The sequence below is a fragment of the Carassius gibelio genome, chromosome A16 (genome assembly GCF_023724105.1).
Source record: "Carassius gibelio isolate Cgi1373 ecotype wild population from Czech Republic chromosome A16, carGib1.2-hapl.c, whole genome shotgun sequence".
Lineage (NCBI taxonomy): Eukaryota > Metazoa > Chordata > Actinopteri > Cypriniformes > Cyprinidae > Carassius > Carassius gibelio.
The window spans coordinates 17,990,513-18,011,000 of NC_068386.1; the positions used below are offsets into that span (position 1 = coordinate 17,990,513).

General features: G+C 39.0%; 1 protein-coding gene across 2 annotated transcripts; it reads right to left on the reverse strand.

The window, feature by feature from the left end:
• Positions 1-182: 182 nt before the first annotated feature.
• On the reverse strand, positions 183-17,841 carry LOC128030886 (ATP-dependent translocase ABCB1-like). Of its 2 annotated transcripts, none has more exons than XM_052618960.1 (28): positions 17,774-17,841; positions 17,271-17,382; positions 16,248-16,311; positions 15,977-16,127; positions 15,627-15,717; positions 15,330-15,521; positions 15,036-15,207; positions 14,469-14,593; positions 14,113-14,290; positions 13,900-14,013; positions 13,691-13,801; positions 12,179-12,304; positions 11,837-12,040; positions 11,206-11,376; positions 10,849-11,010; positions 10,476-10,709; positions 10,219-10,368; positions 9,923-10,027; positions 6,979-7,056; positions 6,778-6,861; positions 3,440-3,643; positions 3,209-3,309; positions 2,920-3,060; positions 2,663-2,819; positions 2,375-2,572; positions 2,081-2,287; positions 1,564-1,710; positions 183-1,175 (listed from the first exon to the last, which is right to left on the reverse strand). In XM_052618960.1, the coding sequence occupies exons 1-28, from the start codon at positions 17,823-17,825 to the stop codon at positions 975-977; spliced, it is 4,032 nt and encodes a 1,343-aa protein (XP_052474920.1). In that variant the 5' UTR covers positions 17,826-17,841; the 3' UTR covers positions 183-974. The 2 variants fall into 2 exon arrangements, with proteins under 2 accessions (XP_052474920.1, XP_052474921.1); XM_052618961.1 differs by having other exon boundaries at positions 930-1,175; positions 10,467-10,709; positions 15,965-16,127; positions 17,774-17,825.
• Between the last annotated feature and the right edge of the window lie 2,647 nt (positions 17,842-20,488).

Genomic DNA, 20,488 nt, shown 5'->3' on the forward strand with positions numbered 1-20,488 from the left:
TATTAATACAAATTTACTGCAACAACATGTGACCATACAAACAAACTTGCATGCACAAAAGGTAAAAATATGCAATTCCAGCGAAGAGTTTGGGGACTGAAATGAACCTTAAACAAGATAGCTTTACTTTAAATAAAAAGTTTTATTTAAACATGCATAAAGAAGGAACGACAACAGATAATGATGGATAATTTATTTTACAAAATCGAAAAAGCATCTCAACAATAAGCTATGTATTATATTAACAGAAATAATAAAAGAATAATATCAGGTACTGTTCGAGAGACAATAAAGTTAAAGCCTGTGCAGAGAAAAAAAATGGTCCGAAATGTTGGAGGCTCAAAGCACGAGCACATTGCGCCCCCATGCGCCGAGCTCATACAAACAAAACCAATTTTAACATTCAAAGGGTTTATACCACTGTACAAGAATCTTCATAAACATTATAAGAATCTTCAAAACATTATAAAAGTACTGCAGTTATCTGTTGAAGCATAGACGTATTGGGGGTATTAAGGAATTTTTAGTGTACATTTATATTTTTATATACAATAAAATAACACTTTTATAATATTAACAAAGTACTGTATATTACAAACAATAGTTGTATTTGAAAAATTGAGACATTTAGATATACAATATATTTTTCTGCTTACATAAGAATAGTATATTTACAAAGAGTTGTGACACAAAGTGTAAATAGCAATTGTGCCACGTTTTTCATTTATCCAATAAATATCTGGTCACATGGCATTGCCTTTAAAAAAAGTTTAAATATAAAAGAGTTTAAATATTTAAATAATTTTTCAAATAAGGTTGTACCCAAATTGAATTTTACAGCAAGATTGCAACATTAGTGACAGAGAAGATAAACTATAATTTAAATTCAATGTAAGATTAACTACACCATTTAATTTAACTTTGCACATTATTTTAGATACACAGCCATTAGAATAAATCAAGGGGAGCTTAAGTTAGTGAGCAGATACTTGTGCATTCACCAGAGCACAGTAGGCCCCTTGTTTGGCCATGAGTTGGGCATGTGTTCCCTGCTCAGCCACCTTGCCATTCTGAACAACCACGATGATGTCAGCATTATAAATAGTGGACAAGCGATGGGCGATGATGATACATGTGCGGCCAAGCCGAGCCTCATCAAGGGCCTCCTGCACAATCTGTATAACAGGTAAGAAAGAAATGGCCAAAACTTTAAGGAAATGTTTACTACAGGGAGCACTTAATGAACACTAAGCAGTAAATGTTAAAGCAAAAATGTATAAATTAAATTTTTTGACTTTATTTTTTTATCTTTTTAATTGTTTGATATTTTCTATATGTGGTAAGGGAATATGTAGAATGTAAATTCATAATTTTAAAGGCAAAACCAACAGGATCACAGGCACACAAGTTCAAACTACCAAAAGACCTGCTGGTTGGAGAAAAAATGCATATTGTCCATACAACATTAAAAAGATAATATTTGTAATAAATTTAATTAACTTAACAATATACCCTTAACTAGTTTTGAAAATATGTACTGTATGTGTAACAGCCTTTACAAACCTTCTCGCTCTCTGTGTCGAGAGCAGATGTGGCCTCGTCCAGCAGCAGAATTTTGGGCTTGCGGACCAGAGCTCGAGCAATGGCAATCCTTTGCTTCTGTCCTCCAGACATATGAGTGCCTTTGTCTCCAACTCGAGTGTTGTATTTCTGTATATATGATGAAAATAGACGGGTTTTTTTACTTTGCATATAATAATATAATATAATATAATATAATATAATATAATATAATATAATATAATATAATATAATATAATATAATATAATATATCAAAAATGAAAGATCATGTGACACTAAAGTCTGGTTAAAATGATTGGTTAAAATTCAGCTTTGTCATCACAGGAATAAATAAAATAAAAAACAAATATATTAAAATAGTAATAATTGTAATAATATTTTACAATATTACTGTTTTTGCTGTTTTTTTATATTTTTTTTTATTAAATCAATATGTAGTGTATTTGTTTGCATAGCAAAATTTATAAACACACATATTAATAGAGGCATCATGCATACCTCTGGAAGGCCAATGATAAAATTATGTATGTTGGCCTTTTTGGCAGCATCCTCAATCTCTTCCTGGGTGACGTCACGGCTGTTGTCCCCATACTGAATGTTCTCAGCAATTGTGCAGTCAAACAGGATGGGCTCCTGAGACACCAGCCCCATCTGTGTGCGCATCCATGCTAGGTTCAGATGTCTGCTGTCATTACCATCTACAAACTGTGCAACAAGCAAAAACCAGACAGAATGTGAGGCATAAACTGATCCCTTGAGCCAAAGGCACACAAAACCACCTGATGAACTCACCACTTGGCCTGCAGCAGGGTCATAGAAACGCTCCAGAAGCTGAATGGTGGTGCTTTTGCCACAACCACTGCTGCCCACCAGGGCCAGCGTCTGTCCCTGAGACACAGATACATTTAGGCCCTGTAGGACTTTCACATTCTGACGCGTCGGATAGGAGAACTGCACATCTCGGAATTCAACATTCCCTGAAAATGTTGTCTAAAAAAAAAAAAAAAAAAAAAGGATTATATTATAATATATCATGCTTTTTGGTGACCACTTCTAACCGTTTGAGATTTTCATACTTACTGGGTGTTGTCCAGACTCATCATAGATATCAATGGCTGGTTTCTTTTCCAGCAGCAGTAAGATCCTCCCAGCTGCTGCTTTGGCTTTGGCAAAGTCAGGGGCTAATGATGAGGACTGACCAATGCTCCTTGCAGAAAAGACAATCACAGAAAACACCCTGTAGAGGATGAACAAACACATAAACAGAGTAAAGAGTAAGTCTGATATTTAATTATCACACACACACACACACACACATATTTGTAAACTGTACTTACAGGAAAACATTTCCATACTCTGTGTAGCAGCGTGCAATAAGCCAGGCTCCAAAGCGGAAGATTGCAGCATTGACCAGGTAAGGAATGGCTTGGGCAAGAGCAAAGGTGATTCCGTAGATGGGCGCTTTACACAAACTAGAACTGAAATATCACATATTGCTGTTTGTAAGATTTGGCTGAATCAGATTTGGCATTAGCTGAGAACATGTTAAGATATGGGTAAAAGATTTAGTTAAAAATTACAACACTGCTTGTATTGAAGTTTTTAGTGTTAAAAATGGGATTTTACTGGTATGGCTTGCTCAGGCTGTCAATAAACTTGTGGAAGAAGACATCTTCACGGGTTAATGAAACAACTGTTCTGAAGTTCTTAACACTTTCTGTGGATATCTGTGGGGAAGAGTTAGAAACGTTACCATCAGTTACCAGTCTGTCTTACTTAATCATTTTTTGCACAAACTGAATTACATAAACTGAACCAAACAAAGCCAATAAAAGGTAAATGACCAGTGTACTGTACCTTGCCAGACATCTCCAGTGCACTCTGATCTTTGGATGTGTGTCCTGCCATGGCTTTCATCTGGATGAATCTTGCCCCCGTGAGGAAGGGGATACAGGCAAGAATAAGCAAGGTGAGCTGCCAGCTATGGATGAAGGCCACAATGACAGAAATGCCAAGAGAACAGATAGTTTCTGTGGCTAGACCTAATCTGGATCCTGCTGCCTAGAGATGTGAAAAAGAGAGAAGAAAAAAAGTTACTTCCCAACTAAGCTAGCCTGGTAATACCAAACTCTGCTACTTTACTTTGCTTCGTAGACAGAAGCGAACTGAAATTGATCAGAAGTACGAAGTCTGACATAGTCAGGCTACAACTAAGCAGGCTGTTGTAGTAAAGAAGAGTAAAAGATTCAAACGAAATTGGGATTTTTCTTCTCATGAGTGAGTACATTACAGTAAATTGATCAAAAGTAACAGTAAAGACATTTATAATATTACAAAATATTTATTTTTAAATAGATGCTGTTCTTTTGAACTTCTAAAAGAGAAGAGGAAGAGAGATAAGGCAAGTACTCAGTTCCAGGAACTAATTTATATCATAAACAACAAAAACTACCATGGTGGGTGTGGTGGTGGTGGGGGGGGGGGTAAGGCAAGGTAAGGCAAGGCAAGAGGAATGTACCATACACACGACAATGACTCTCAGATATAAACAACGAAACAACACAGGACTGCAGACACCAGGGGCAAGCTCAAGCTCAAACCGGTGCGCAATGTTTTACTAAGGTTTCCGGTTTGAATGACATGTTTCCTGGAAACGATGTGCGACTGTGTGCAGCGGGGTTTGAGATACATTTTTCTCTTGTTTGGGGGTCGTGTCAAGCATGTCAACCCAATCAGAAGCAACATGTGTATAAACAATACGCTATTAAAGAGACAGCTTGCACAATGTAATTAACATAAAAATAAATCCACAAGAGCAAGTATATTGTGTGCACATGTTTATTTACATTAAAGGCAAAATAACTGAAATAATAAGAGCACAAGTATAGATCTGGAACTTCTGTAAGTCTGCCTAAACATCATTTAGTAATTCCTTCTGGTCCATTTCCTTTTTCTTTAGGAAGGTGTGCTTGACACTGCATAATAATGCAACAAAAATACTATACATATTTATATATACAGAACAAAATTATAAACGCAACACTTTTGTTTTTGCCCCCATTTTTCATGACCTGAACTCAAAGATTGAAGACTTTTTCTATGTACACAAAAGGCCTATTTCTTGCAAATATTGTTTGCAAATCTGTCTAAATCTGTGTTAGTGAGCACTTCTCCTTTGCCCAAGATAATCCATCCACCTCACAGGTGTGGCAAATCAAGATGCTGATTTTACACCCAACACATTAACTTTCCAACACGAGGTAAAAACACAGTAGACTTTGTTAACACCACCCAGAGAGGAGCTTACAAGGCCTCCCCCCTCTCGCACATTGGTGCCTCAGACCACATCACTGTCATGCTAATGCCTGCATACAAACCAGTTTATAAACTAATTCAAGTGTGGCCAGAAGGGTCGTCAGAGGCTATTCAAGACTGTTTTGACACCACTGACTGGAATATGTTTACGCAGGCTGCAACAAACAATAACACCACAGACCTCCAAGAGTACTCCGACACTGTCACTGCCTACATCAACAAGTGTATTGATGATGTAACAGTCACAAAGACCATCACTGTCTGGGCCAACCAGAAGCTGTAGATGACAGGGGAGGTCTACAGACACCTGAAGATGCAGAACGCTGCCTTCAGAGCTGGAGATGAGGTGGGCCTGAGGACAGCTAGGGCCAACCTATCAGAGAGGCTAAGAGACAGTACTCCAGGAGGATAGCCCATCGTTTCGGCGATAGCAAAGGCACTCTGAGCCTGTGGCAGGGGATACAGACCAGTATGGACTACAAGCCCCCACCTCAGACCTGTGACAGCACCATCTCTCTGCTGAACGAGCTGAACGCCTTCTTCGCTCGCTTTGAAGCACAAAACAGCACCACTGCAAAGAAGACTCCACCTCCTCCCGGTGACAAGGTGATGACGCTGACCCCAGACAGTGTGAGGAGATCCTTCAGCAGGATCAATACACGCAAAGCTCCGGGTCCTGACAACATTGCTGGGCATGTACTGAGAGACTGTGCAGTAGAACTCACTGATGTCTTCACAGACATTTTCAACATCTTGCTTAGTCAGGAAGTTGTTACCACCTGATTCAAAGCTACCACCAACATTCCAGTCCCGAAGAAGCCGTCTCCATCCTGTCACACTTCCAGTTGCACTTACCCCCATTATCATGAAGTGCTTTGAATGGCTTGTCATGCACCACATCAAGTCTACCCTCCCCCTCCCTGGACCCCTTCCAGTTTGGATATCGATCCAACTGGTCAACCGATGACACCACAGCACTGGCCAAGAAATCACAGCAGCATCTCTACTTCCTCCGCAAACTGAGAAGAGTCAGAGCCCCGCCCTCCATCATGTGCACCTTCTACAGAGGCACCATCGAGAGCATCCTGACTAGCTGCATCCTGCCAAAAGACCCTCCAGCGTATAGAAGAGAAGATCATTGGTGTCTCCCTCCAGGACATTTACAGAACTCGTCTCACCCATAAAGCTTTCTGCATTACAGGTGAACCCACCCACCGGTCACACAGCTTCTTCAGTCTGCTCCCATCAGGCCAGGACCAGCAGACTGTGGGACAGCTTCATACATCAGGCTGACAGTAAGCTTAACTCCCACTTTGTCCCCCCACCCCTTTTTCTACCATGCACCACTGAACTATGAATAAAGCAGACTTGAACAAGCCTTGTGCTTAACAAACAGATACAGTGACCTCTGGTGGCCGTCTAAGGCATACAAATAATAACCATGACACAAGCAGCAAATCAGCATATTTCTGAAGGATCATGTGACACTGAAGACTGGAGTAATGGCTGCTGAAAAGTCAGTTTCCTCGTTACATTTTAAAATATACCCAAAGAGAATATATTTATTCTAAATTGGACTTATTATTATTATTATTATTATTAGCAGCCTTGATTAGCATAAGAGACTTCTTCAAACAATATTACAGAACCAAACTTTTTAACCGTTGTATATTTCAAATAAAGTTGCACTATTAATACTGAAATCTGTAGTCATATGGAAATGCTCTCACATAAAAATGACTGAAAAATAAATTCAGCCAGGCCTATAACAGATTAAAAAAAGAGATGGATGTAATGACCCATAGTAAAATAACACAGGATGACACCACAGTGAAAGCTTAATTACTGGTTCTGATGGCAAATCACTGTGTTCCACTCACCCCTTTAACCAGAGACGCATCTGTGGCTAATTTAGTGGTCAGGACTCCCACTGCATTGTCGTTGTCATCAAACCATGCAATCTCCTGTTAAGGGAAACAGGCTTGAGGATGAAGCAAACATTTCAATAGTTATCTGTTTGTGACAGATTAGATTTCAATTGCATATAGTAATGGACCGAGATATGTAGGAATGTGCCGTACCTGTCTTATCATGGTGTTGAAAGCCTGACTTCTCAACCTCATGGTTAGAAGCTCACCAGATTTGCCAAACATGAAGCCCTACATGACAGAGCACCAGATGTGAAATGTACATACAAAATTTATTCTAGAAATATATTAAGCAGAACAACTGTTTTCAGGACTGACAATAAAAATATTTAATCAACATACAGATATTTGAAGAAACATTTGATTCTAAAGACTGCTGAAAATTCAGCTGTGCAGGAACTCCTCCAGCACTGTAACAAATGGGCAGTCAACTGGGTCGAGCTAGCAGTTTCCGCACCAAGAAATAAAAAGCTTAAACTTTGAGGTGTACAGTTTCTTCGTGGAGGGAGTTCTGGATTGGAGGATGGTCTCAACAACCTCGGTTGAGAGACCGGAAGCTATGAGTTGTGCCCTCTCAAAGACCACACCCACAGCTTCCACAGCTCCAGGTGGGAGTTTAAGATTGTACACTCCATCTGTGAGAGGAGATCCTTCCTGATGAGAAACTCCCATTGAGGTCCGAGAAACCATACTTGGCCTGGCCAGAATGGGGCCAGTAGTAGCAGATGGACCCCGGCACGGCGCACTCTCTCCAGAACACCCAGGAGCAGAATGATCGGGGGAAAGGCATACAGACTAAGCTTTTGCCACACCTATACCAGAAAGAACCAGAGGGGACAATGCAATGTATCTCGAGGTGCAAACAGGTCCACCTGAGTCTAAAAAACCATCTCCATATCTGCTTTACCACCTCAGGGTGAAGTCTCCATTCCCCTTGCCTCAGCCATTGCCTCGACAGGATGTCTGTTCCCATATTGAGATGCCCAGGGATTGAAAATTGCTCTCAGTGAAATGTGTTTTCCCTGGGGCCACACAAAGATCTGGTGCACCAACCTGTAAAGGGGGTGCAAACGGAGACCTCCCTGATGGTTGAAATAAGAGACCACCTCTGTGTTGCCAGGGGGCACCAACACATGATGATCTCTTGGGTCTGGGAGGAAGTGTTTCAATGCTATATACATGGCCAGCATCTTTAGGCAGTTGATGTGCCATGTGAGATGGCGACCACTCCACAGACCGTGGGCCAGGTGGCCACTCATGAACACGCCCCAACCAGTGAGGGACACGTCAGTTGCTAGCATTACATGGCATCAACGAGCTCCCAGCACCAGGCCCTTAGACAAAAACCAAGGTTTCTTCCATGTGTCTAAGGCACCAAGGATGAGCATGCCAAGTTCTTTGGTCTGGAGCCACCACTGTAGGGGTCTCATGTACAGCAGGCCAAAATGTTTCACATTAGATGCAGCTGCCATCAGACCCAGCAGTTTCTGAAATTGCTTGACAGTGAGAGACCAACCTTCTCTCACTCTCGCGACTGTGGTGAGAATCGACTTGATCCAAGCAGGACACAGATGTACAGTGGTTCTCTGTACTGGAGAAAGCACACTTTTCTTGGCATTAAGTCTTAACCCCATTTTCATGTGACTGATAATGACATCTTGATGCTGAACCGCCATCTGAGAGTTAATATGAGTTAATATCAACCAATCATCGGGCAGGGTATGTAAATCTCCTGGAGTCACAGAGGAACCAGAGCAGCATCCACACACTTTGTGAAAGTGTGGGGTGAGAGTGCAAGGCCAAAGAGAAGAACCTTATATTGGTAGGCTTTTTGCCCCCAAATGGGAACCTTCCTGTGATGGGGAAGAATGGAGATGGGCTCAGCTCTAGGAGTGGAGGTCTCAGCATAATGACTCTCTAAAGCGAGAGGAGGCCTTTACACCCCACACTATCCTGAACTCACAGACTGTCTTAGCTGAGCTCTGGCAAGCAGATGCCTCAGAAACTCTCTGTAGTGAGAGGGGGCCTGAATGTGCTCACAGGGATGCTCGAAGTATGGTACTGAGACACTGCATCTCATTCCTTCAGGGAACCATGGTAACATGTGGAACCTGAAGACGTTCCCCTTCAGGAACTCGAGCTGCATTGAAACACTTTTGTGAACAAGTGTGCCCAAACTGACAGACTTCCTAATCCCTGCCTAGTGTGGAAGTGCACAACTAGTGCGAGAGAATATCTAGGCCATAGTACCTGACGCAGCGCAAACCTTCATGCTTCCTTGGAACAATGAACCCAGACTCCCCATCGAGAGAAGGGATCAGCTCAATGGCCTCCTTCCTCAAGAAAGTGTTTACTTTTTGATCCATTACCAGAGCCTGCTTTGGGCCAAGCAGAATGGGAATCTCCCCGTTGAACTGATTCTGTAGTCTCTCTCTAAAGTGTGCAGGACCCACCGAGATACATTTGGCAGTAGTTTCCACGCTGCCAAATAGTCTACTAAGGGAATCAGTCTTTCAAGCAGCTAGGTCGGTGCTCTGAAGTGACGAACCCCAAAGAGGCAGCGAGAAACAGAGAGCAGGTGCTGGATCTGGTGGATGAGGAGGAAAACAGGCATTCACCCTTCTCCATTCTCTCCACTGGATCCATATGTGAAGCCAACAGGAGCAGCCACCACTCCGCCTGCCTTGAGAGCTGACTCTGTATGCTTCGCTCCCAAGCAGACAACACAAAAACTGTGTTTGTCCACACCCGAAATATAGCGCGGGCAGGGAGCAACACATCCCATTAACGCTGCCTGCTCTCGGCCAAATACTTCTTTTTTGCTGAAGCTTTGACATACTGGAACTTATAAGTGGACAAACAACACTAAATAAGACTCACAATTAATAGCAACTAACACACACATAAGGCTGGTTCCACCGCACATGCTTTTATAGCTTCCTTGTCTCAACGTCACCCGCCTGTGATGTGTTGCCCATTCATTAGTCTGATTACACACATGATTCAGAGCATGGCCACGCTAAAGGCATTTCCATAACATTTGACGCAACTCCAGTTCCTGAAGGGAAACACTACTAATAAAGAAACAAAGTCTCACCTTGAAGAAACAGGTTACAAAAGCCACTGCTCCAGTTAGTAGAAAGAAAAGCGAGAACATCATGGTCTTCTGTCGCTTTACTTCAGGATCGACTTCTGCAAATACCTAGAAACAGAAGAGATTCTATTGAACTCAACATTCTGGTAATCTTTGTAAATGCTATATGCTTATGGAGCTAGTATAATATCGAATCCACTTTTTTATGAATTATTTTGAAACTGTAATAGGGAAGAAAATTATCCACACAATAAAGATTTTTGTTCAGAGGTGTGTGAACAAAGACAAAGGACACTCACACCAACGATTTTGGCAAACAGAATGGCCACACAGGGAAAAACAGCTCCACCCACAAGACTGGCCAGCGTGCCCACCATCAGGTAAGGCCATTCTGGCTTGTTCAGAGCCAGAATTTTAGTGAAAGGTATTTCCGAAACGTTCTCTTTTTCCTAAAAGATCAATTAGTAATTTAATTAATAAACATGAACCAATTTCTCCATTTATGAATCACCAGTGTGATTCACTCCATAGCATGAAAGCAGTGGACTGCACACACCTTTTTGTCTTTTTTAGATTTCTTGCTCTTCTTCTCTGAGGAGGACTTATTTCTGGAGGAACGTCTCACACTGCCACATCTTAAACTTCGTCTAAGGGTTCCACTCTCCATTCGCATTTCCATTCCTTCCTCAGGTGTCTCTGTTTCAAAAGATTCCTCACCAGTTTCTCCCTCAGAAGCATCCAGAATATCATATTCATTGGCATCAAGATCATCATTTAGTCTCCTGGACATCTGTTAATGTAAATTAATAAAATCATGTTTAATAAATAAATAAATAAATATAAAAACATTATGCCAAATAACTCCAAATATGGTGGTCTTCTTGTGAGAAACCCCTTCCTAAAGGATATAGGTAGAGACAAACATGTACCTGTTGCATTATGAGAGAATAATACACGCCTTTCTTGGCCATGAGTTCTCTGTGAGTTCCCAGTTCCACCACTTTGCCTTCACTGAAACCAGCAATTATATCTGCTGAACGAATAGTTGATAGGCGGTGTGCAATCACAATGGTTGTACGTCCTGCTCTGGCCTAAAAGACAACAAACAATCATTCATCACTTGTTTACTGCAGTTTTTCTTTTGTTGGTTAACACTTTGTTAGCACACAAAAAAGAACGTAATAAATGACATGTATATCTATAAATGACATGTATAACTATAACCTGTCTATTCCAGTACTCATGGAAATGCCTTTTATGTCACAGGGAGAATTATTTCGCATCACCTTATCTAAAGCTGCCTGAACAATGGACTCGCTCTGTGTGTCCAGGGCAGATGTGGCTTCATCTAGCAGGAGGATTTTGGGGTTTTTGACAAGAGCTCGAGCAATAGCGATCCTCTGTTTCTGGCCTCCGCTCAGCTGAGCCCCTCTCTCTCCAGCCATGGTATTCAGCTTCTGTCTCAGATATATACATATATATTTAAACATTTAACTCAGTTTCAGACTTTACACAACTACACTGAAATAAAACATTAACAAAATAATCTCCTTTCCCTAGTAAATGTAAAAAAAAAATTACAAACAAACAGTATGAAAAAAATTGAAATAGTGTTTTCTTGTACAAAAAAACTGCATTAATTTTATCAATATTATTTTTTTTTTTCACTTAAGTGCAGCTCACATACATAAGATCTGCTCAAAATGCAAATATCTAAATATTTCTAAGTTATTAAAATTATGGCCTATATCAATAAGAATTTTTTTTATTTTATTTTTTTATGGCCGATAACTGATAAAGGGCAGATATTAAAAGTCTACTTTGTCTAAATTAAATACAAAGATGAACTTCTCTTTGCCTTAAATGTTTAGGGGCTGAACTGAGTCAAATCCTTTAATAAAAAAGTACAGTACTCACATCTGGTAGTTTGGAAATGAAATCATAGGCATTGGCCTCTTTAATGGCTCGTTCAATGTCCTCATCAGTGGCGTCTTCACGGCCATAGCGTATATTCTCAGCGATGGTGGTTCCAAAAAGAACAGGCTCCTGACTCACAATACTCATGTTCTCCCTCAGCCAGCGCACATTCAGAGAGCGGATATCATGGCCATCCAGAGTCACCTGCAAATGTACGCATTCCATTGAAATGGACAAGAACACATTTTGTGTGACACAAAGAATTGAAGGAATGCAACTTTTACTGAGAGGTAAGCAGTAAAATCTGCTCATTAGCAGATTGTTTGAGGACATCAGTGTTACCTCTCCTGAATCAGGGTCATAAAAGCGCTGCAGAAGCTGAATTGTTGTGCTTTTCCCACAGCCACTGGCTCCAACCAATGCAATGGTCTTTCCATGAGGGACTTTCAGATTCATTCCCTGTAGAATCTGTAATGGGACACACTGAATCAGTCCTCAGTATAATACCATGTGACGAGTGGGGCGGGGCGAGAAATGTGGGAACGAGCGAGGCCGGTAGAGTGGGAAATCCGCGACACCTGCGCCCCACTGCCGGTCTTGAGTCCCACAGAGGAGATGGAAGGATATAAAACTGGAGCGACGATAATGAAGGACGAGAGAGGACCAGGCCTGGGCCATTATTTTATGTTGTGGTGAATCCGCGGTTCCCTCGAGCTGACGAGGAGTGTGCCGCCATGGACACTCGAGGCGATGGACTGGAGCGAGTTGCTGGGGATGGGCGAGCTCGCTGCCGGCTGCCCACGATATGGAGGGGCGGCTGCCGTCCGTGAGGGAGCGGAGGAGTCGGTGCCGTTTGCCAGGGGGCCGGAGGCTGCTGCCATCCGCCGGAACGGGGAGGAGCAGGGAACAGGGGACTCCTGCCAAATGCCCAAAACCGGAGGAGCAGTCGCCGTCCCTGGGCGGCGGAGGAGTGTCGTGCCGTCCGCCGAGGGCCGTCCAGTGCCACCGCCAGGCACCGCGGAGGAGATCACCCAGCTGGTGGAAGGCCGAGCAGCAGTGCGTCTGGGAACCGGATTTTTTTTTTTCTCTCGTCTCTATCGCTCCTCCTTCCATCTCCTCTTCTCTCGCCTCGTCTGTCCTACCCCCAGGTTCCCGCAGGGCCCCGTGAGCGGTCCCCCCCGGAGGGAGGGGGGGGGGGGTAGAGCGCAGTCTCGGGAGTACCCCCCGGCCTGCGAGGGGTGATGGGGGTATGTGACGAGTGGGGTGGGGCCGAGAGATGTGGGAACGAGCGAGGCCTGTAGAGTGATTGGGAAATCCGCGACACCTGCGCCCCACCACCGGTCTTGAGTCCCACAGAGGAGATGGCAGGATATAAAACTGGAGCGACGATAGTGAAGGACGAGAGAGGACCAGGCCTGGGCCATTATTTTATGTTTTGGTTTTTATTTATGCGCACCAGTCGTCCGTGAGGGGCTGGTGCGCTGTTTTGTGTTTATTTTGAATTATTAAAATGTTATTGGATTGTCCGCCGGTTCCCGCCTCCTTCTTCTGGATGATTATGAAGTTTGTATCATTACATACCATTTCTACAGATTCATAATATATCAGTACCATATTGGTTTTAAGCCAAATTTACTTTATATACAGTATATACGCAATACTGAATCTTTCTGTGCCTGCTTTTTTCCTTCATTTTACATTTAAAATGACTTTTGCCCCCATCTAATGCTCACTCAAAGTTAATTTTTAAAAGCAATAATTTATTAACACAATATATTTTTTATTAAAAAAATAAATAATCATCAAAATATATGTTATTAACTAATAATCATTTTTAAAAATATGCAACTCTACCTTCACATCTTTTCTGGAGGGATAGCTGAAGTGGATGTTCTTGAATTCAATATCTCCTTTGACATGGTCTGGTTTGTGACCTTCCTTTGAGCTGCTGTCAATGGGACGAGGCTGCAGGTAAAAGGAACATAAATAAGTAATCCAGAATAACAATACAGGTATAAATATAGTAAAAAATGAACCTATTTCTAAAGTCTGAAAGGTTTTACCATGTCAATTGTTCTGTAGACATCATAGGCAGCACCCCTGGCTGTAGCAATGCTCTCCAGGTTTGGTGCTCCCTGACCCAAAGAGAATGTGCCAATAAGCACAGAGAAGAAAACCTAGGGGTCAAAAGTAACAAAGATAGAGGTTAAGAAACATCTCCTGCTGTGACTTTATTCAGAAACTGATAAAGTCTTTAAAAAGTTTAATAAACTCACAATGATGACCCTTCCAATTGAGTAATTCTCTGGCTCATCCACAGAGAGTTTTGTCCCATACCAGAATGCCAGTGCATAAGTGCCAAATATAATGAACTGTGTCAACCCCATGGACACATTAGTAGTAATGGCTTTTTTTATCCCAAAGTTCCTTGCTTCTACCAAGTTTTTCTCATACCTAGAAAACATCAAATAGTTTGTAACAGAAAACCGTTCATCTTGTATTATGTACATACTCAGAACAGCTTGGTCACATTCTTGAGATTTAAAAGAGGGCCCAATCTTATCTCCCCTGTGTAAGTGCCAAATTGGTTATGAACTTATGGTGATGAGTGAAAGGTACAGAATGTGCTCACTTTTCCACTGCTTTCTTCTGTCCGTTAAATGCCACAACTGTCCTGATAGCAACCAGAATCTCTTCAGCTACTGCTCCTGCTTTAGCATATGCTGTAAGCTCCTTACTGGTAAGGGTGGCAAGAATCTGTAGGTGACAAAAAGGTAAGATATATACAAAAACATTGGTTGCACTTTACTTTACAGTACGTGTACTAACATGTGCTTATAGTGTACTTACAGTGTATTTATCTAAGAAAGTTCTGGTAAGACAAGGTAACTACATGGGGTAGGGTTAGGTTTAGGGGTAGGGTTAGTATTTAGTTATTACATAGTTATTGTAATTACTATAATAAGTACCTAGTATGTACATGAGGAACAGGACTGTAAAATAAAGTGCTACCAAGAAATGTAATAAACTAAAATGTAATATATATATATATATATATATATATATATATATATATATATATATATATATATATATATATATATATATATAAAGAGAGAGAGATTGTATTTTTTATTAAAAATGTAAAAAAAAAAAAAAAAAAAAAAAAAAAATTAAGTCAATTTAACATCATACATACTTTAGACCAAACCGCTGCTGTTCCTGCCAGCAGGGGACTGACAGCTAGAATGACCAGCGTCAGCTTCCAGCCGTAGATAAAACCAATGATTAAACCAGCAATAAATGTGCAGAAGTACTGGACAAACACACAGATTTTGTCCCCAAGGCCATCGTTGATCGTGTTTATATCACTGCATTGGGGGAAAGAAGTGAGATCCATAAATATTAAGTGTATCTTAATACCTGAGATGTAACCAAATAACTGATCAGGTGACAGAAACAAGAGTCTGGATCCTGGTTGCACTTCACTTACTTTGTAAGTCTTATGTTAAGCTCGCCGATCTGATTCGTGTCAAACCATGACATCTGCTGGTGGAGGATGGCATGAAAGTACTTCTCCCGAATCCTCTTTGTTTGCTTCACAGCAGTAAGCAGGAAAAGCATTACCTGGAATGTTCCCAGGATCAGGACTGCAGCCCCGATTGCGGCGAAGTAATAAGCATGACTGTGTGAATAAACCAGCAAATGATGTAAAGGTTCAACAAAGAATGGAATCAATCATAGGTAGTCGAAAAACTTGACTGGGAGAACTGAACAGGCAGCTCCTCACTTTGTCATTTTCTCTTCAATGCCTATTTCAGGAGAACCAGCCAAACACGCTGAAGAAGAGTTGATGAAGGTGAAGTTTCTAGTGAAGTTGCCTGCAAACATTTGGGATCAAAATATTCCTGAAACCTGTAGTAGGCTACCAGACCACCACATTAAAGTAAATATTTATGAAATGATTGCTGAGCTGTAACACCAAGGGTTAAGTTTGCATTAGCAACTCAAATCAGTCCACTCTATTGAGAGACTTTAAAAGAGATATATTTAGCATAGGACTAATATGTCAACCATTTGAATTCACGCATGCTTAGACGTGTTTACATGTATGTTTCTTCATTGTACTATTAAATATACCTGTCAGATTTCCTTTCTGCCCGCTCAACACAAAGCCGTCAGTCATTTGTCCGAATACAACGACCATGAGGGGCATCGCAACGCCGTGAGCAGCTGCACAGAGCAGGCCGATCAGCATAAGCAGCACCTCCAGACAGGTGGCATATCGAAACTGCAACAAACATGTGAGTCAAACACATGACTGCTGTCCTCCGGGCTCATCACTGCATGTTATATCACTGCTTATTAAAGCACAAATGAATTATGTGATGTAGAAGAGATGCACACTTACCAGCTGAAAAAATCCAACTGTTCTCATCGGCTCTTTCTTCTTTTTTGACTTTATTTCCTTTTTGCTATTTTAACAAGGAAAAGTCAATTTAAAGTTTCAGATTAATTTATTTGTTCATTGGTTTGTTTGTTTATAATTAAGGGACAATGTTTTAAATCTTTAAAATAACATATATTTTAAATTATATATATATATATATATTTTAAATTATATATATATATATATATATATATATATATATATATATATATATATATATATATATATATATATATATATATATATATATAATTTATTTGTTCATTGGTTTGTTTGTTTATAATTAAGGGACGATGTTTTAAATCTTTAAAATAACATATATATATATATATATATATATATATATATATATATATATATATATATATATATATATATATATATATATATATGCCTTAATGATGACATATTACTGTAAGGGCCATATAAATCAAGTTATCCGTTTATGTCAAATACTGAAACTGCATTAATAATTGATAAATTCACAATGTTGTCTAAATCCAAAGTAAAATTAGAACAGAATAATATAAACGTTATAGAAAACTGGAGACAATGGTAAACAGAAATAAGAATATGTATATGTATATGTGTGTGTTTGTTACAGAATAACAAGTATTCTTATTTTTATTTAATTTAATTAAAAAATTAAAAAATAGCAAATATTATTTTATTTAATAATAAAATTGTATTATTTATTATATAATAAGATTTTAATGCAAAATAGTCTGTACATCGACTGCAACAGTCCCTTGCAGACCCCTGGGGGTCCCGGGTTTAAAACCCCTGTATTAGATTATCAGTCAAAACATTAGAGGTGTATTGATGAACATTAAATATCTAGAGAAAATTTTCCCTTGTTAATTTCTGACTCTGGTTTATAGAAACATTTATTTATTTTATCAGTGAATCTACTTACAAATGATAAGACAACTAAAACAATCAAATACAAATCAGATACATCCAAAACTGCTTGGTCATGTTTACCCATTGCCCTCTGCTTTCTCAGAGGACTCCATTGGTGGCTCCTCTGGTTTGTCTTCCTGAGGTTTCTCATCCTGGGTGTAGGCTAGATTGACGAAGCCCTCTGGGATCACCTCTGCACAAAAGGTGTTCATGTTTACTTGAGGAACAGGTGGTGTAAGTCTAAGGTGTCTGCCAAATATGAATAAATTACTCTAAACATTTTGCATATTATATATGCAAAATGCATATTATATATATATATATATATATATATATATATATATATATATATATATATATATATATATATATATATATATATATATATATATATATATATTAATACTGTTGTTTAATAAAATTACTTCTGATACATCTATAATAACCCTAGTTTATATCTTAGATTTGCAATTGTGTACTATGAATATTGCTGGTTCAGGTAAGGGTTCTCACTTGTAACTCACTTTGTGGGGAAAAAATGAAAGAATGTAAATGTAAAATGTAAATGCATATACAGTACACACCTTGCAAGTAAGGTGGAGGGTCTGTCGACTGAACGCTCAGCTCTTCTTTCATTGTGATAGCACAGTGTTTGTGTTGCTAGATAAAGAAAACAGTTGCTGAAAGCAATGCTGGTTCAGAATGTGGTACAAATTTGAAACAAATAAAGTTTACAATTACAACCAATACGTGTTGTATCCTTTTAATTCCTTTAAGATAGATAGATAAGTGACATTCAGCCAAGTATGGTGACCCATACTCAGAATTAGTGCTCTGCATTTAACCCATCCAAAGTGCACACAAACAGCAGTGAACACACACACAAGGTTATTAAAACATCATCAAAATAGACCATGTGACATCAGAGGGTCAGTTACAATATTTTGAAGCATCGGAAATACATTTTGGTCCATAAATAGCAAAAAGTATGACTTTATTTAGCATTGTCTTCTCTTCCGGGTCTGTTGTGAGAGAGTTCAAAACACTGCAGTTCAATGATATCCGGTTCGCGATGTAAACATTAGATGTAAACGGATTTTTCTGAACCAGTTCACTAAATCGAACTGAATCGTTTTAAACGGTTCACGACTGTAATAAGCATTGATCCACAAATGACTTAAGCTGTTAACTTTTTTAACATAGCTGACACTCCTTCTGAGTTCAAACAAACCAATATCCCGGAGTAATTCATGTACTCAAACAGTACACTGACTGAACTGCTGTAAAGAGAGAACTGAAGATGAACAACGAGCCGAGCCAGATAACGAACAAAAGATTGACTCAGAGGTCTCGGACTAAATCTAAAATATCTTAAACTGTGTTCCGAAGATGAACGGAGGTCTTACGGGTTTGGAACGACAAGAGGGTGAGTTATTAATGACATAATTTTGGTTATTGGGTGAACTAACCCTTTAAACTACATAATCATGGAACATGATGCAGATGTGTTTTGCAAACCGCTAATGACTTGTTAGCTCAGAATAGAAATGCCATTAATTTACAGATAAAGACTTAAACGTCATTTGGTGTGGTAGAAAATGTCCTCCAGTGTGATGACTGTACTGTCACATCACAGGACAAAGATGTCAAACCACCAGACAAGGTCTCTTTAAAAAGAATTATTTAACTCATTTTTTTCTTTTTTTAATCATTTTCAGTGTTATTAAATGCAGTAATTACATTAATTAAACTATTTTCAGATGTTTTTACATACAAATTGTACTGTTATAAAGTGTCGTGAAAATAAGTATAAAATGTGATACTATGTTTTTGAGAAATAAAGAATTGAGGGAGAGAAATTAGTGGAAGAGAGATGACACGGAAATATAGACAGAAAATTAGCAGTCATCCACACAAAGGAGGAGATCGGAAGAGAACACTACAGAAAGTAAATACAATTAAAAAAGATCCATTCACATCTTAATGGATATAGTTTGAATATCACTCATATTTAGGTCTGCCACACATGAAGCAAGGGGATAAAAAAGTTTTAGTAACATACTGATTAACTAAGAAACTGGATTTTGTTGATGAATGTTATGTTTTGTTTTGTTTAAAATAAATTTTGATAATGTTTGTATCAAAATTAAACTTTCTTTCTCCTTTGACATGTTCAAAATTAAATAGATTTAATTTAATAACTACCATTTCTGTCCTTTAGTGTGACACAATGTTCTAAGGTGTGAAGTAATGTCCTATGGTGTGATGCACAAAAGAACCATAGATTTGATTTTAGCTCAGAATATCTAAAAAAAAAAGAAAAAAGAAAAAAGAAATACAAATACAGATACAAATATCACTCTGCTTAAAATTGTATAATGTTCATCAGTTTTGAATGAATGACAGCAAAAGTTTGTCTTGAAATTGTCCAACAAGTCATGGGGAAAAAATATGTTAATTAAAGTTTCATATTAAATAAATAGCACTATGTGAAAATAAGGGTCTACCAATGAAGATACAGTGGGGATCGAAAGTTTGGGCACCCTTTGCAGGTTCTGTGAAAATAAGAGAGATCATACTAAATGCATGTTATATTTTATTTAGTACTGTCCTGAGTAAGATATTGTACATAAAAGATATTAACATTTAGTCCACAAGACAAAATAAATGCTGAAATTATTAAAATAACCCCACTCAAAAGTTTGGGAACCATTGGTTCTTAGTACTGTGTTCTGTTACCTGATGATCCTCGACTGTCTTTCTGTTTTGTGATGGTTGTGCATGAGTCCCTTGTTTGTTCTGAACAGTTAAACTGAACAGCGTTCTACAGAAAAATCTTTAAGGTCCTGCAGATTCTTCAAATTACTCATATTTTCACAGATTCTGCAAGGGGTGCCCAAACTTTCGATCCCCACTGTATATCTCTCTCTTGCTATTTATGTACTATTAAGATGTCGATTTATTTTTTCTTATTAATTATATAAAAGTAAATTATATCTTCAAATAAATTATTTATTTAAATGCTCAGAGGAAACGGAAATAAAAGAAGTTATTTCTGCATTAACAGATTTATAAGAGGAAAAAATATTACTCAATTTATATTTTCTTATAAATAAGGGCGATTTAAATACTCATAAAGAGATGTTTGATGTAGCCTATAAGCTTTCTCTGTCATTATTTAGCATGTTAGTTATTGTTACATGAGCTTATCTCTGACTTTAATTTCATTCATCCAACCTGCATGAATTTTACCTAACCAGTTACAACAAACGTAAGTCCATTAGCCTAGACTGTAAAAA

Bases quoted from the DNA above. Each gene is read 5' to 3' on its own strand.
- LOC128030886 (XM_052618961.1), bottom strand. From the start codon at position 17,825: ATGAAAGAAGAGCTGAGCGTTCAGTCGACAGACCCTCCACCTTACTTG. The intron at 10,710-10,848 runs GTACATGTTTGT...TTACATTAACAG, and splicing joins ATTCTCTCATAATGCAACAG to ATGTCCAGGAGACTAAATGA. The intron at 3,061-3,208 runs GTAAAATCCCAT...GTGATATTTCAG, and splicing joins AGCCTGAGCAAGCCATACCA to TTCTAGTTTGTGTAAAGCGC.